The 15,378-nt window shown below is 40.2% G+C and overlaps 1 protein-coding gene across 1 annotated transcript in view; it reads left to right on the top strand.

Annotated features, from left to right (window-relative positions):
* TAF4B (TATA-box binding protein associated factor 4b) overlaps positions 1-15,378 on the top strand; it is a 124,945-nt gene that overhangs the window by 32,536 nt on the left and 77,031 nt on the right. The window contains exons 4-7 of the mRNA XM_084618565.1: positions 1,927-2,094; positions 2,196-2,318; positions 4,964-5,053; positions 13,123-13,632. Coding sequence (XP_084474691.1) covers positions 1,927-2,094; positions 2,196-2,318; positions 4,964-5,053; positions 13,123-13,632 — 891 coding nt within the window. The remainder of the gene's footprint in view (positions 1-1,926; positions 2,095-2,195; positions 2,319-4,963; positions 5,054-13,122; positions 13,633-15,378) is intronic.

Here is a 15,378-nt window from a genome sequence, read left to right as displayed (position 1 = left end):
ATAGAGGGGTTCGGCCATCACAGGAGCATTTCCCCCCCTTCTGCTCCTGGCCATGGGGCAGCCAGTGGGGCTTCTAAGCTTGCCTTGAACTGTCTTTGAGGAAGGAAGGAAGGGAGCCCAAGAGGCTTGTTCTGTAGCTATGTTGTATCAACTAGCCAACCCCCCCGAAAATCAGCTTGCTAGCAATAGTATCGACAGCATCAGAAGACCATAGTCAGGAAGTGTTTAAAAAAACAACAACAACAACAACAACAAAAAAGTTAATAGGGAGAGAGACAATGCTCAGCTAGTTTGGTTTAGCTTTTTCCTGTACTAAAACTACTGTAGTAAATAGTGTGTAAAGCTATTGGCACAACATATGCTGCAATAAATATTACCAACTCAGTATTCTGTCCAGTCTGCAGAGGTATTGTTCTTGTTCTTTGATGTTCCAGCTCTTCTTGTTCCTAAAAACCTCAAATCCCGTGCACCCCCTCCCCATCTCAGATTGTGCAGGCTGTTTGTCTCATCCCAGAAGGGACCACAAAGTTGACTATCTCATTAGCATCATGCTGGTGTACTGTCATTTCAAGACAGCAACTGCTCCGCATACAAACCTTTTGCAAATATGCAGGATAAATGCCACTAATACAAGATCTATCATTTATGTGAATTTCTCCATTACTTGGACTGAGAATGAGCATCATGTCAGAGTAGTGGAGAAGGTTGAGAGGCAGGCGATAGACTCTTATTCCCATATATCAGTGTTTCTGGGGAGGGGAAAGGTAGACTTCCTGACCCCCTCTCTTCAGCTTCTAGAACTCTGATCTTGTCTTGACCTATAAATGTATCAGAACGCACAAGATGCACAAGCAACTTTTTTTTAAACCCAAAACATTGCAACTTGACAGTTCTGTACTCTGTTCCTATCAGTCCTCTTCCCGTCCATCTGTTTCTGGGATTCTCTTGCCCAGTTGGCCTCCCTATGGCCATAGATCTGTTGAGCTACATCCTTGGAAGAGACAGCGGTGGCAAAGATCCTGCAGAGAGCTGTTAAAGTGTACTAGCAGCAGGAAGCTAAGCTGGCATGCTTTCTTGAAACTGCTTGCTTCTTCCATATCAGATGGATCAGCTTGTGATGGTTGGCAGCTACCTGGAGACATGCCCACTTGCAACAAAGAAATGAGAAGAGGGATTGAAAGAATGATCACATTTGTCATAAATTTAAATGTTAGTGCTTTTTGATTCTGAAAAGTGTCCTCTTAAAACAGAGCCAATATAGCACCTCCTTACTCAACAGATCTGTACTTGGTATGGTTCCAGTCATACCTGCTTACTTCACTGAAAGATTAGTTTTTACTACTATACTCCTGTGTGCCATTTTAGAGCAAAGACAACTGTGGGTGAGTGAGCTGAATTCTAATCATCTTAACATAGCAGCAAGTGTTAAGTTCTAAGATCTTAAGTAAAAGCTGGCAAATGTATTGTTTTAGTTTTTGCTAGTCAGTCTTTCAGAATGGCATCCCGCTCCCCCAACACAGTCCTAGACTGTTGTATCCTAGACTGTGTAATGTAAGCTTTATACAATCGCACCATCAGCTTGCTCAAAAAAAAAAATTGTTGATTACCCTCACTTATTTTTTAGTCTGGAGAGCTCACAAGCGAAGACTGACCTTCTCCAATATTGATTGGAGAAACAGGGCTGGGGTTTTTCTTCTCTGTTTTGACTAAATAAGATTAATTTGCAGTTACATGAAGCACATAACATTTAATGATTATCGTTGCAAGTTTAGTGTCTGAGGCAGATGTGTTGATGCATATTTATGTCCTGATATGGTTTGACTTGGTGACTTAGGGAAAAATACTGCTTACGCTTTAGGAGTATATGGCATATGTTTGCGAAGTTGAGAAGGTATCAGTAAAACAAGTGTTCATATCTCTTTTCAGCCAGCAGCTGCAACTAACAGTGTTACAACAGTTACTGCTGTTAAACCTCCAGGTACTGGAACACCTGTAAAGCTTCCAGTCACAGGACCTCCTGCACCGTCTGTCTCCCAAAAGGCAATCTCTGTCAAAGCAGAGGGCACAACAGTAGCACAGCCCAACACTTCCACAGTAAGGCAAACAAGTAATTTAAAATATCACTTTCTCTAAGCCGCTGAGGTTCAAAGTCAGTGCAGTGTCTAACTAAGTCTTTCCTTGACTTCCACAACCAGGAAATGCTAGAGAATGTGAAGAAATGCAAGAATTTTCTTGCAACGTTAATAAAGCTGGCATCTAGTGGACCTCAAGCCCCAGAAATGGGACAGAATGTGAAGAATCTGGTACAACATTTATTGGTAAGACTCTTTTTATTCAAAATCTTCTTCTATCAATATTTAATACTTAAGGCATTATATGCAAAGCTCTTTGCAAAGTTAGCTTATTCTAGTGTAGTTGTTTTTTCTAATTATGCATTAAAAATTCATAAATATTACTTAGGTTGTCAAGCACTCTAAAGCTAAGAAATATATGGGAAACCTGAATTCTGGCAACCTTAATTTAGCCCCTTCGTGTATATGCATTATGATTCAGGCTTCAATTACATGATCACATGCTATTTTTTCTACACAGAACCTTTGTCCTATTCAGTGCACAAAGTAATCTGACATGCTAGTATGTGGGATTGAGGGTCGAACTTAATTGGTCTTGGTTTCTCCTGGTAGAAGTCTCCTTGTGGATGGATAGCTCCTCCCCTGAGTCCTCTTGTTCTGTTCTCAGTTGCATTTTCTTTTATTTTCTCATCTTCTGTGATTTTTTTTTTATTTGCAGTTGCTCACTTCTGCTCTTCTCTTGTGATCCCACTTTAGAGACTGCATGCCTCAGTTGGTGGCAATGTACATCTGGTTTACATACCATTGCAACTTAACTGAGTGTCATAGAAGCAGAGAAATCTAGCTTTTGATACTGTTTTATTGAGCCTACAGCCTTGTAAATATGAAGGCAGATGTGAGATACTGCAACTTTATCCACCTACCCTCTTCTTTCTCTACCCCAGCTTTCTTATTGGACTACAAGGCCTGCTTCCAGGCTGGGATAGACTGGGATAATTCTGCTCTTCAGTGGCATCTTGTATACTCGTTAATATGTGCTTAAGATTTTTTTTATCACCTCTCCACGTTTGTGTCTTCAGACTTTTTTTGCAGTATTGCTTAAAAAATTGCTGCTGTTCTGACGCTGGTTACGTTTGTTTGGGGACACAAACAAGGCTTAGGTAAATGTTGTAAAACAAGTGGAGGAAAAGAATAAAAAATTTTATACTAACCTTAACTTTTTAACCTATTCTTAGCTTTTCTTTATTTCTTTTTTTTTTTTTTTAACTATTGTATCTTTGAGATAAAATGGTGCTTAAGACAGCACTTGCAGTAGTGTGTTTGAAGTACTGGTACATCATTCTAAACATGCAGCGTATATATCAGTAACTGGTCTAGCGTAGGCAGTACCTGTCCTGGTTTTCATTGATCTATGCCTAGGGCCCTACTAAGTTCCCGGTCCGTTTTGGTCAATTTCATGGTCATAGGATTTTAAAAATCGTAAATTTCATGATTTCAGCTCTTTAAATCTGAAATTTTATGGTGGTGTAATTGTAGAGGGTCCTGACCCGAAAAGGAGTTGTGAGGAAGTCGCTACAAGGTTATTGTAGGGGGAGTTGCACTATTGCTACCCTTACTTCTGCCCTGCTGCTGGCGGCAGCGCTACCTTCAGAGCTGGGCAGCTGGAGAGTGGCGGCTGCTGCCCAGAAGCTCAGCTCTAAAGTCAGAGCCGCCATCAGCAGGGCAGAAGTAAGGTGTGGTATGCTATTGTCACCCTTGCTTCTGGGCTGCTGCCTGCAGAGGTGGGCTATGAGTCAGCAGCCACTTCTCTCCGGCCACCCAGCGCTGAAGGCAGCAGTGCAGAGGTAAGGGTGGCATGGTATGGTATTACCACCCGTACTTCTGTGCTGCTGCTGGCAGCGGCTATGACTTCAGAGCTGGGCGCCCAGCCAACAACCACTGCTCTCCAGCTGCCTAGCTCTGAAGGCAGCACGGCCACCTGCAGCAGCACAGAAGTAAGGGTGGCAATACTGCGACTCCCCCTAAAATAACCTGGCGATCCCCCTGCAACTCCCTTTTGGGTCAGGACCCTCAGTTTGAGAAATGCTGGTCTACCCCTGTGAAATCTATATAGTATAGGGTAAAAACACACAAAAGACCAGATTTCACGGTCCATGATGTGTGTTTCATGGCCGTGAATTTAGTAGGGCCCTATCTATGCCCAAGCTCAGTGAGACAAAACAAGCAACAGAATGGAATAAAAAGATCTAAATACTAATACTGTCATTTGGTTAGTTGGCCTGTCCACTTTCAGATACCATTAGCTTCAGCAGAATATATAACTGAGCATTATGAGGTTTATTTTTTATATTATGTTTTATAAAGCGTCTCTAAGTACTCTACTTTCATACACTGTATGTTTTACAGGAGAATTACATATAATTATTGAATTATCTTTTTAATTGTGCTTTTTAAGACCTTAGAAGTTGAGTCCATCTTGATCTGTGTGTAGATAAATTACCTTTATTTTACAGAAAATAAGTGTATTAAACAGTATTTTTCACAACACTGATGGTACTCAGAGGGGTCAACATATCTGTAAGTAACATTTCTCTTAGAAAGCACTTGCTGCCTGCTTGTAATGATGCTTGAGCAGTTATTGCTGTTATATAACTGTTCAGAGCTGACATAAAGGAAATTAATTCTGTAATACAGTATTTAATGTATAATACTATAACATCAGTTAGGTTTAAAAACATCACATGAATAAAAGCATTTGGGAATTCAATAACTCCATGCTCCTTGGAATTCCCATGAATCGGGATGCTTTTCTTGCCTTTTTAGGTAGAATTTGAAATTACTCCCATTTATGATTGGATCAACTTCATGTAAAAAGCTTTTCTTCACTTTAGGAAGCAAAAATTGAACCAGAAGAATTTACAAAAAAGCTGTATGTTGAACTCAAGTCTTCTCCGCAACCATATCTAGTTCCTTTCCTCAAGGTAAGTTTGTGTGCTGTTCTGAAGTTTATAGTATACACCTTTTTTAAAATAGGTTTGTCATTCAACATTAGGAGCTAATTTCAAACCCACGTTGCAAAACACTAGTAAATCAAACTTTAGAAAAAGATAGCAGGAAATATGCCACAATATTGTCACTGTCAACCACTTGCTTACTAATCCCTTTCTTTTGGTTGTTACATCTCACTTCCAACATCACAAACTGTAAACTATCTTTTTCCTCCAGTGACCCAACCAACTTTTAGTGTTTGGTCCAAAACTTACACTTTGTGCTTAGTGTTTTTATTTTTGTTTTATAAAATCTAAGATCAATAGAGAGCTTTCAAAAATTAAAAAACAGTTCTAATAAAAAGTTAGTTGTCTAATATTCAGCTGTAGGGCTTGAAATCCATTGCAGTGCTAAGAACCTGATAGTGAAATGAAGTCAATTACTTCTGTTTGCTTCATTGTCTGAGCAGAGAGAAACACAAAAAAACCTGAGGACAAATAGTTACAAATCAGATGGATTTGTAAAATTTTCACTGTTAATCTAAAGTGATGATGACGATAGAGCAATTTTGTTTATAAAACATTTTTAAAGCTGCCATCTTGTGTAGAAAGAAAAGGAGTACTTGTGGCACCTTAGAGACTAACCAATTTATTTGGTCCGATGAAGTGAGCTGTAGTTCACGAAAGCTCATGCTCAAATAAATTGGTTAGTCTCTAAGGTGCCACAAGTACTCCTTTTCTTTTTGCGAATACAGACTAACACGGCTGTTACTCTGAAACCTGTCATCTTGTGTAGGGGCTAGTGCTTGACAGTCTTTTTATGAAATAGTTGTGACTTCGCTGCTATAGAAAGAGTAAGCTACTTTTGTCCCTGCGCACAACTCCCACTATCTTACTGCTGACAGGTAGAGGGATCTCTGTTATAAATGAGTATCAGTAAAGTAAAGAAGTTGCAGAATCGAATTTCAGTGGAGGACGCGGGTTTTGTACTAAAGAAGCCACAACGGAAGTATACAGCCTTTCAGTTCACTTCTCAGAGTGCTTGCAGATCCAGTTTCCAGGGAGTGCGACAATAATACTTGTAGCCAAGAAAGCTAACCTATATAAAACATGCCCTCTTCTTACAGAAATAACTTAGGTCTTCCCAGAATGTGTTTTCAGTGATAGAATTCTTGAATCTGTTGTTATACTTGGCACGAATTTTCGGAGAACCTTATTGCATCTGTTCTAAAACTTAATACCCAGTCAAATGTAGTGAAAGTTGTAATCGGTTCGTTGTAGAGCTGAATAAAGCTGTGTATTTAATTATTTCTGATGGAAAAAGCATAAAGATACTATCATAATATAATGAAATAAGTATTGCTTAGCTTTAGGTGCTATCCACAGTTAAACTATAAGTAAAAACCAGTTTTTAAAAAAATTGCACCAGGAACTGCCCAACCAGCATACTACAACCTAGGAAAAAAAGGTCCATGACAACTCTAACCCCATTCAGCCAATTTGATCGAAAGCCCAATTGCTAATTTTTTATTAGCAGTGAATCGTTCTCCCAAAGGGTTCATTCTGTTATAAAGCAAAGATCTGATTTAAGGACTGAATCCAGTACTTAAACATCTGCACCACTCATGAAAGCATTTGTGTGTATCTGTGTACAGCTGTACACTGAGGCACTCGGGTCCAAATCTACTGTGTGCATGAGACCTCACAGAAATGTACCTGCCTACCTAGTATAGACATAGTACAGAGCAAAGACCTCAAAACCTAGGGGAAAATAGCGAAGTGGCAGAACTGGGTTAGAGAGAATGTGAGAATTGCCATCTGTTTGTCCTGCATATTGTACTACTTTGGCTGCTGGTAATTTGTCAAATATTGAGCTAATACATATCTTTCAGTGGCAACCCTCGAACTCCTTGTCAGTAAGCTTGCCTATTTCAGCCTGGAGTCCGTCAGTATCACTGTACTCTACAGTGCTTAATGCAAAACTTGGCATTTGTGAGCTCTCAGAAATATAATCTGTCATTCCCATTTTTTCTTGTTTTTTGTAACTTTTGCAAAGGCATTTAGGCAGAATAAAGGCTTTCTGCAGTGAATTTACAGTGGGGTTGTAACTTGTCCATTACAGTAAAATATGCTATTACTTCATCTCTATTACTCTTTTTAGAACAGTTTCCTCTTATAGTAGAACCTCAGAGTTATGAACATCTCAGGAATGAAGGTTGTTTGTAATGCTGAACAAAACATGATGGTTCTTTCAAAAGTTTACAACTGAGCATTGACTTAATACAGCTTTGAAACTTTAGTATGCAGAAGAAAAATGCTCCTTTCCCTTTATTTTTTTTAATAGTTTACGTTTAACATAGTTAGTACTGTACTGTATTTGCTTTTTTTGGTCTTGCTGCTGCCTGATTGAGTACTTCTGGTTCTATATGAGGCATGTGGTTGACTGGTCAGTTAGTAACTGAGGTTCTGCTGTATATAAATTCTCACTTCACAGCTTATAAAACGAATGTAGCATAATAACTAGAATGTGCACTTCATTGTTCATTGCATATAGGCTGGTCTATGCTACAAAACTTTTCTTTGTTGAACGCTGTCAAGAAGTGAGTTAGCTGACTTGCCAACCATGACTTTGCAACCAGCGCAGTCCAGGCTTAATGATGTAGATGAAACCCTGAGGACTTCATTACGACTAGCTAACACAGAAGTGGGCAAACTTTTTGGCCTGAGGGCCGCATCGGGTTTCTGAAATTGTATAGAGGGCTGGTTAGGGGAGGCTGTGCCTCCCCAAATAGCCAGGCATGGCCTGGCCCCCGCCCCCTATCTGACACCCCCGCTTCTCACCCCCTGACGGCCCCCTGCCTGCCCTCCGCTGCCCCATCCAATCACCTCTTCTCCTAGACTGCCCCCAGACCCTCTGCCCCTAACTGCCCACCACCACCCCATTCAGCCCCTCCTCTCCTTCCTGACTGCCCTCCCTGGACCCCTGCCCCCATTCAACCCCCATTCCCTGCCCTCTGACCCCTATCCCTGCCCCAGACCACCCCCGAACTCCCCTGCCCTCTGTCCAACCCACTCCCTGCGCTGCCTGGAGCACTGGTGGCTGGCAGCGCGGCTGCACCAGGAGAGGCAGTTGCGCAGCACAGAGCATCGGGCCAGCCGGGCTCTACAGCCCTGCTGCCCGGAGCATTGCGCTGTGCGGTGGTGTGGCTGCTGGGGAGGGTAGGGACCAGGGGACAGCCCCCTGGGCCAGAAGCTCGGGGCTGGGCAGGACTGTCCTGCGGGTCATAGTTTGCCCATCTCTGAGCTAACACAATGCTGAATAAAACTTGATTTGGTGACAAGTACTCAGCAGAATGTGAACTGGCATAATCTAAAGCAGTTCTTAACATTCATGTTCAAACACAGTAAACTTTTGTGTAGATTTGAGCTGTTTCCAGTTTCTTATCTCATTTATTTCAACTGTTACCTTTTTTGTGTTTTTTAGATACAAATATAAGCTTTTAAGTTAGTGTAGAAAGAGATCACAAAAAAGTGTAAAGTATGCCATCACTCTTAAATGAGTAACGTACAAAAAATCTTCATTGCTAACCTGTTTTATTGTTCGGGGCTAGGACAATGGTTGATTCTCAAATCAGTCCTGGTGGATGGGCTTTGCTGCATAAACTTTTGCCTACGGATGTGGTCTCAAGCATGGGAAAACACAGGATTTTTTTTTTTAAATGTTGTATGTTAAACATGTATGTTGGAAAGTCAGAACATTCTTGACTTTAAAAGAAAGAGGTGTTAAAACTAATTATCCAAACAACTCTAACTTTATCCACCCACAGTGCATCTGGCATATGAGCTAACTACATTTTCTCAGCTCAGGTCTTCAGGAAGTCCACAGCTGTAGTGTCTCTAAATCCCAGTATAATGTAACTTTAACTTCTACAAGTTTTACATAGTTTTTAAAAACTATATGGACTGAAAGGTGGGAGTGTCTTTTTGTAGCTATTAATATTAACTCTTAAAAAAAGTGAGTCTATGGCGGGGTTTAAGTAATCAATGAAGAAAACTGTATAGGTCTTTTGGATCATAACATAAGAATGGCCATATTGGGTCAGACCAAAGGTCCATCTAGCCCAGTATCTTGTCTTCCAACAGTGGCAATGCCAGATGACCCAGAGGGAATGAACAGAACAGGTAATCAAGTGATCCATCCCCTGTCTCCCCTTCCCAGCTTCTGGCAAACAGAGGCTAGAGACACCATCCCTGCACATCCTGGTTAATAGCCATTGATGGACCTATGTTCCATGAATTTATCTAATTCTTTTTTGAACCCTGTTATAGTCTTGGCCTTCACAACGTCCTCTGGCAAAGAGTTCCACAGGGTGACTCTGTGTTGTGGGAAAAATACTTCCTTTTGTTTGTTTTAAACCTGCTGTCTATTTCATTTGGTGGCCCCTAGTTCTTGGGTTATGAGAAGGAGTAAATAACACTTCCTTATTTACTTTCTCCACACCTGTCATGATTTTATAAACCTCTATCATTATCCCACCCTTAGTCATCTATTTTCCAAGCTGAAAAGTCCCAGTCTTCTTAATCTCTCCTAATATGGCAGCCGTTCCATCCCGCTAATAATTTTTGTTGCTCTTTTCTGAACCTTTTCCAATTCCAATATATAAATATTTTTTGAGATGGGGCAACCACATCTGCACACAGTATTCAAGATGTGGGCATAGCATGGATTTATATAGAGGCAATATGATATTTTCTGTCTTATCTATCCCTTCCTTAATGATTCCCAACATTGTTTGCTTTTTTGACTGCCACTGCACGTTGAGTGGATGTTTTCAGAGAACTATCCACAATGACTCCAAGATCTTTCTTGAGTGGTAACAGATAATTTAGACCCCATCATTTTATATGTATAGTTGGGATTGTTTTCCAATGTGCATTACTTTGTATTTATCAAATTTGAATTTCATCTGCCATTTTGTTGCCCAGTCACCCAGTTTTGAGAAATCCTTTTGTAGCTCTTTGCGATCTGCCTGGGCCTTAACTATTGCAATTTTGTATCATCTGCAAATTTTGCCACCTCACTGTTTACCCCTTTTTCCAGATCGTTTTTGAATATATTGAATAGGACTTGTCCCAGTACAGACTCCTGGGGACACCACTATTTACCTCTTTCCACTGTGAAAACTGACCATTTATTCCTACCTTTAGTTTCCTATCTTTTAACCTGTTACCGATCCATGAGAGGACCTTCCCCCTTATCCCATGACTGCTTACATTGTTTAAGAGCCTTTGATGAGGGACCTTGTCAAAGGCTTTATGAAAATATAAATACACTATATCCACTGGATCTCCTTCATTCACATGCTTGTTGACCCCTCAAAGAATTCTAGTAGATTGGTGAGGCATGATTTCCCTTTACAAAAACCATGTTGACTATTCCCCAACAAATTATGTTCATCTATGTGTCTGCCAGTTTTGTTCTTTACTATAGTTTCAAGCAGTTGGCCCAGTACTGAATTCAGACTTACTAGCCTGTAATTGCCCGGGTCGCCTCTGGAGCCCTTTTTAAAAATTGGCGTCACGTTAGCTATCCTCCAGTCATTTGGTACAGACGCTGATTTAAATGATAGGTTACATACTACAGTTAGTAGTCCTGCAATTTCACATTTGAGTTCCTTCAGAACTCTTGGGTGAATACCATCTGGTCCTGGTGACTTATTACTGTTTTATTTTATCAGTTTGTTCCAAAACCTCTTATGACACCTCAATCTGGTTCAGTTCCTCAGATTTGTCACCTAAAAAAAAATTCAGGTTTGGCAATTTCCCTCGCATTCTCAACCGTGAAAACCAATGCAAAGAATTCATTTAGTTTCTCCACAATGGCCTTATCATCCTTGAGTGCTCCTTTAGCATCCTAATCATCCAGTGGCCCAACTGGTTGTTTAGCAGGCTTCCTGCTTCTGAGGTACTTAAAAAGTAATAGCAAAAAAAAATTTTTTTTGAGTCCTTGGCTAGCTTTACTTCAAATTCTTTTTTGGCCTTCCTAATTACATTTTTACACTTCATTTGACAGAGTTTTTGCTCCTTTCTATTTTCCTAGCCACTGAAACCTCAAGCAGAGAAGAGCAACAAAAATCAGGTCTAGAAAACGTAACCTATGAGAGAAGATTGAAAAAATTGGGGTTGTTTAGTCTGGAGAAGAGAAGACAAGTTTTCAAGTACATAAAAAGGTTGTTACAAGGAGGAGGGAGAAAAATTGTTCTTAATCTCTGAGGCTAGGACAAGAAGCAATGGGCTTAAATTGCAGCAAGGGTGATTCAGGTTGGACATTAGGAAAAACTTCCTAACTGTCAGAGTGGTTAAGCACTGGAATAAATTGCCGAGGGAGGTTGTGGAATCTCCATCACGGGGGATTTTTAAGAGCAGGTTGGACAAACACCTGTCAGGAATGGTCTCAATAATACTTAGTCCTGCCTTGAGTGCAGGGGACTGGACTAAATGACCCCTCGAGGTCCCTTCCAGTTCTATGAGTCTATGATTGTAGCCACCAAAAGGTGAAAAGTAGCCAGACATCTCAATTTGTTAGCGTAATCCTCTTGTTACAGTTAGGGTTTATCTGTACTTAATTTGCAAATTACCCTACACTATGCTTACAATATACGATCATAATTAAAGCAGCAACCTCCTCTAGTGTGGGTGCAGTTGTACAATAGTGCTTATACCTCTATAGCCCCCCTCAACTGAAAAAAGCTATAACATATAAGGCACCTTTATACAGATGCAATTTCATTTACACTAGTGCTTTTGCCAGTGTAACAAAAAATCAAACCCTTAACTAACCTAAGTAATGTCAATAAGATTTAAGTGTAGACCAGGCCTTAGCCTTGCTCATTGTGAGAGTCTATGCCTTATGATGGGAGGCAAAGCAAATAAACTTAAGGTGCTAAATCTACTAGATGAAGACAGAAATCATACTGAAATATTAAACCTTATTATATGGTAATCATTCTAACAAATAGTAATGTACCTTTGTATTCTAGTTGCACACGCCACTTAAGTGAATGCTTTACAACTGTTTGTTTTTTTGTTTTTTTTTACAGGAAAAATTATTTGTGAGTAGAATAGAGCAAAAGCTTGAATACTTTTTTAACTAAATGATGAAGCTCGCTTATGTGAGAGAGTGGAAGCATATATTAAAATTTGTATAATTAGGTGATCCCTTAGAAAGAGAAACTTCCACTGGCTGCTTTCTTTGAAGTTCTCATTAAAAGTGTGAGAAATTTACTAAGAAGATTTATCAGAATCTAATTTATGAAATCTGAACCAAATACACCAGCCAACAAAGCAGATAATGCATTATTCAGACTAAAAATTAAATGTGTAACTCTAGTAATAAGTAAGGTAAATTTTTTTTGTCTGCTAATTTTGGGGAATAAAGAATAGTAGGGCTATTCCCTTCCAGGATGAAGTTAACTTTATTGGACCCCAAAATTTTATAAATGATTAAAATGTGCTATAAATGTCACTTCATATATGAACAATATCAGAATTGGACTGAATGGGCATATTTCACTACAGGAAGTGTAAAAGTGAATATGAGTGAATCTCCAGGTGATTCTTAGACTTTGTCAGAGAATTTTGCTTCTATATAAGATATTTAATGGAATAAACACAATGCCATAAATAAACTGCTGTTTTTTGAAACAAAGATCAAAAGCAGTGTAATTATATTATTCTCATTGTGAAGCGTGGACTGCAACCTAGTTACTAAATGAAAGGTAACTAGTTTAAAGGAAACTTTAGTTGAATATCAGATGAGCTTTATTCCATGGAGGGAAGCAGTGGATAACTTCGGACTATTGCACATTATATCCTAGTAACTATTGCATTATGCATGCTGTTTTGTTTTGACAGCAGTTGTATGTAATTCTGTATAACAAGCTCATTGTCTTCCTCATGAAACAAGATTAACTTCAAAAAATCAGTTGAAAAGTAATGTAATTCTTAAACGTGCAAAAGGTATTCACAGTATTATGATTGCTGCTGTCTTTCTCTTTTTCTAGAAAAGTATGCTTGCCTTACGGCAGCTAATGCCCAATGCCCAGAGTTTTATCCAGCAGTGTATTCAGCAGCAGGCTACAACACAAGCAGCTGTTTCTACCTGTATCTCTGCAGCACCAACTTCCTCCACAGTAGTGACCACCTCAGCTCTGGCAACAACTTCTCTTCAGCCCATAAAACCAGTCCCTGTTTCTGCAGTGGTCACAGGCTCTCAGACTGTAAAACCTGTCCCCTCCACATTGGTGACAGCAGCAGCAGCTTCCCTCCAGACTGTGAAACCAGTGACAGCCCCTCTTCATCCTGCAAATCCAGTCCCCACATCTGCAGTGGCAACAACCTCTCTCCAGGCTGTGAAACCTGTCTTTGCATCTGCAGTGGCGACCACAACGACAACCCCTCTTCAGCCTGTGAAATCAGTTATTGGGACACCTATCAGTATTAAAATTACCCAGCCGAACTCTATTGTGGCACAGTCAGTTCATGCTCAACAGACAGTTAGAGTGAAACAGCTGGTAAGATTAAACTTCTCTGCCTTTATCTTCAGATCTAAGATTGTGCTTTTTGATCTAAAGTTGTATAAATGTTTAGATAAGTGTATTCCGCCATGAGTTAATGGGCTACTTCAGGTTTCCCTGAGACATTGTTCTGTTATGCTTGATAAATTAAATATATTGCCTCTGAGTATAATGGTTTGCAGCTGTTTTAACATGTAAGGGAGAGCAAGTGTAGTGATGAAGACACCCTACTTCTAATTAATGTTCTAGTTCATAAATCTGGCTGTTGTTGAGTAGTTGTGAACATGAATTTTATTCTGAGCTGAGTGTTTTTCCGTATCTGATCTTGCAAGGTATGCTAATTGCCCCAACTGGATTTGAAGGGATCTCAGCTCCTGACTTCTAATGCTGTCAGGGTTATTCCACAGCAAAAAGAGGGAGAATTTTTTCTTTAGTAGGGGAGGGGGGGAAAAGCCAAGTGTAGGTATAGCTGAACGCCCTAATAGGTGTTCTGCTGAAGATCTCAATCCTGAGGCAGAGACACAGTCTAGAGGTGAGGGAGTCCTGTCTCCATAATGTTAAAGCTTCTGTCCTGGGTTTTTCCTAGGAGTATTGATACTGTGGATTGTAGTGTGGATTCCTGTTCACTGGGAATTGAACTGAAATCTGCAAACTAACTCATGTAGAAGTGCATGGTGGTTTTCAGCACTAAGTGGCTAAACTATTTTAGTAAGCTCCTGTCTCCTAAGGTTTTTTATATTATAAAAGAAACTCAACTAATTATTAAAATGACCAAAGAATAATATTTAAAGAGAGAGTTTCTCTTTATCTCTGAGTTTCTTGTCCTGCTCTGGGTCTTCAACAGTGCATGTTGGGCTTTTTGGTTGTTTTTATAGCAATGTACGTAAACTATCCAGTGTGATATCATTTAAGGAGAAGCTCCCAATATTAACTTTTTCTCAAGAATCTTAACTAAAGAGAAGCCTAAGAAAAATGTGTCACAGGTACCCTAAATACAGGGGCATTTTGAGGCCAATTTAGCTAATTGTTTAGGGCACTCACCTGTGATATAAGACACCCAGGTTCAGTTCCTTCCTCTACTTGATGTGGCACAGGGATTTGAACTTGTCTCCCTCCCTTCCTGGTGAAAGTCCTAACCAGGTGGCTACAATGTATTTGGAAGGGCCGGGGACTGTCTCAATCTCTCCTGTTGAAATTGTTCCACTTCTTACACACTAAATATTTATTGGATCAAGGGGTTGAATTCGGGTGTCCTACTTCCCAGGTGAGTGCCTTAACCAGTGTATAGGCATTATTCATTCTCTCTTCATTCATTCATTAAGTTATCATAACACCCATATGCTTGCTCCTCTCTGCTCCCTCCCCACATTGTTTGCCCAGTAAAAAGTGGGAGAACCATGGCCTCCTGGCCCCCTCACTGTTCTTAGACCCCTATTTCTGGTCAATTGATCCATTCTCTTCTGGTTCTTCTGCCATATCCTGCTGTTTACATCAGCTCTTTTAGATGCAACACTACCCTTCTGATTAACAGGCTTTTTCTGAAGGAAAGGCTTTTTTTACCCCCTTTTTTGTCCTACTATCCACCACTCCTTATGTGCCAGGTTGGGAGGGCTCTTCCGTCTGAGCGTCAATGTCCAGCTTGCTATTTTTAGTGTGCTGGTTTGGGCCTTGCTAACATGAGTCAATCTTCCTGTGCTGGGACATTCACTCCCAGCTGCAGTGTAGACGTACCGTGGAAAAATC

The sequence above is a fragment of the Lepidochelys olivacea genome (assembly GCF_965140295.1).
Source record: "Lepidochelys olivacea isolate rLepOli2 genome assembly, chromosome: 2".
Classification (NCBI taxonomy): domain Eukaryota; kingdom Metazoa; phylum Chordata; order Testudines; family Cheloniidae; genus Lepidochelys; species Lepidochelys olivacea.
The sequence above is the reverse complement of the archived record's forward strand: the minus strand, read 5'-3'. Positions and strand labels throughout refer to the sequence as shown.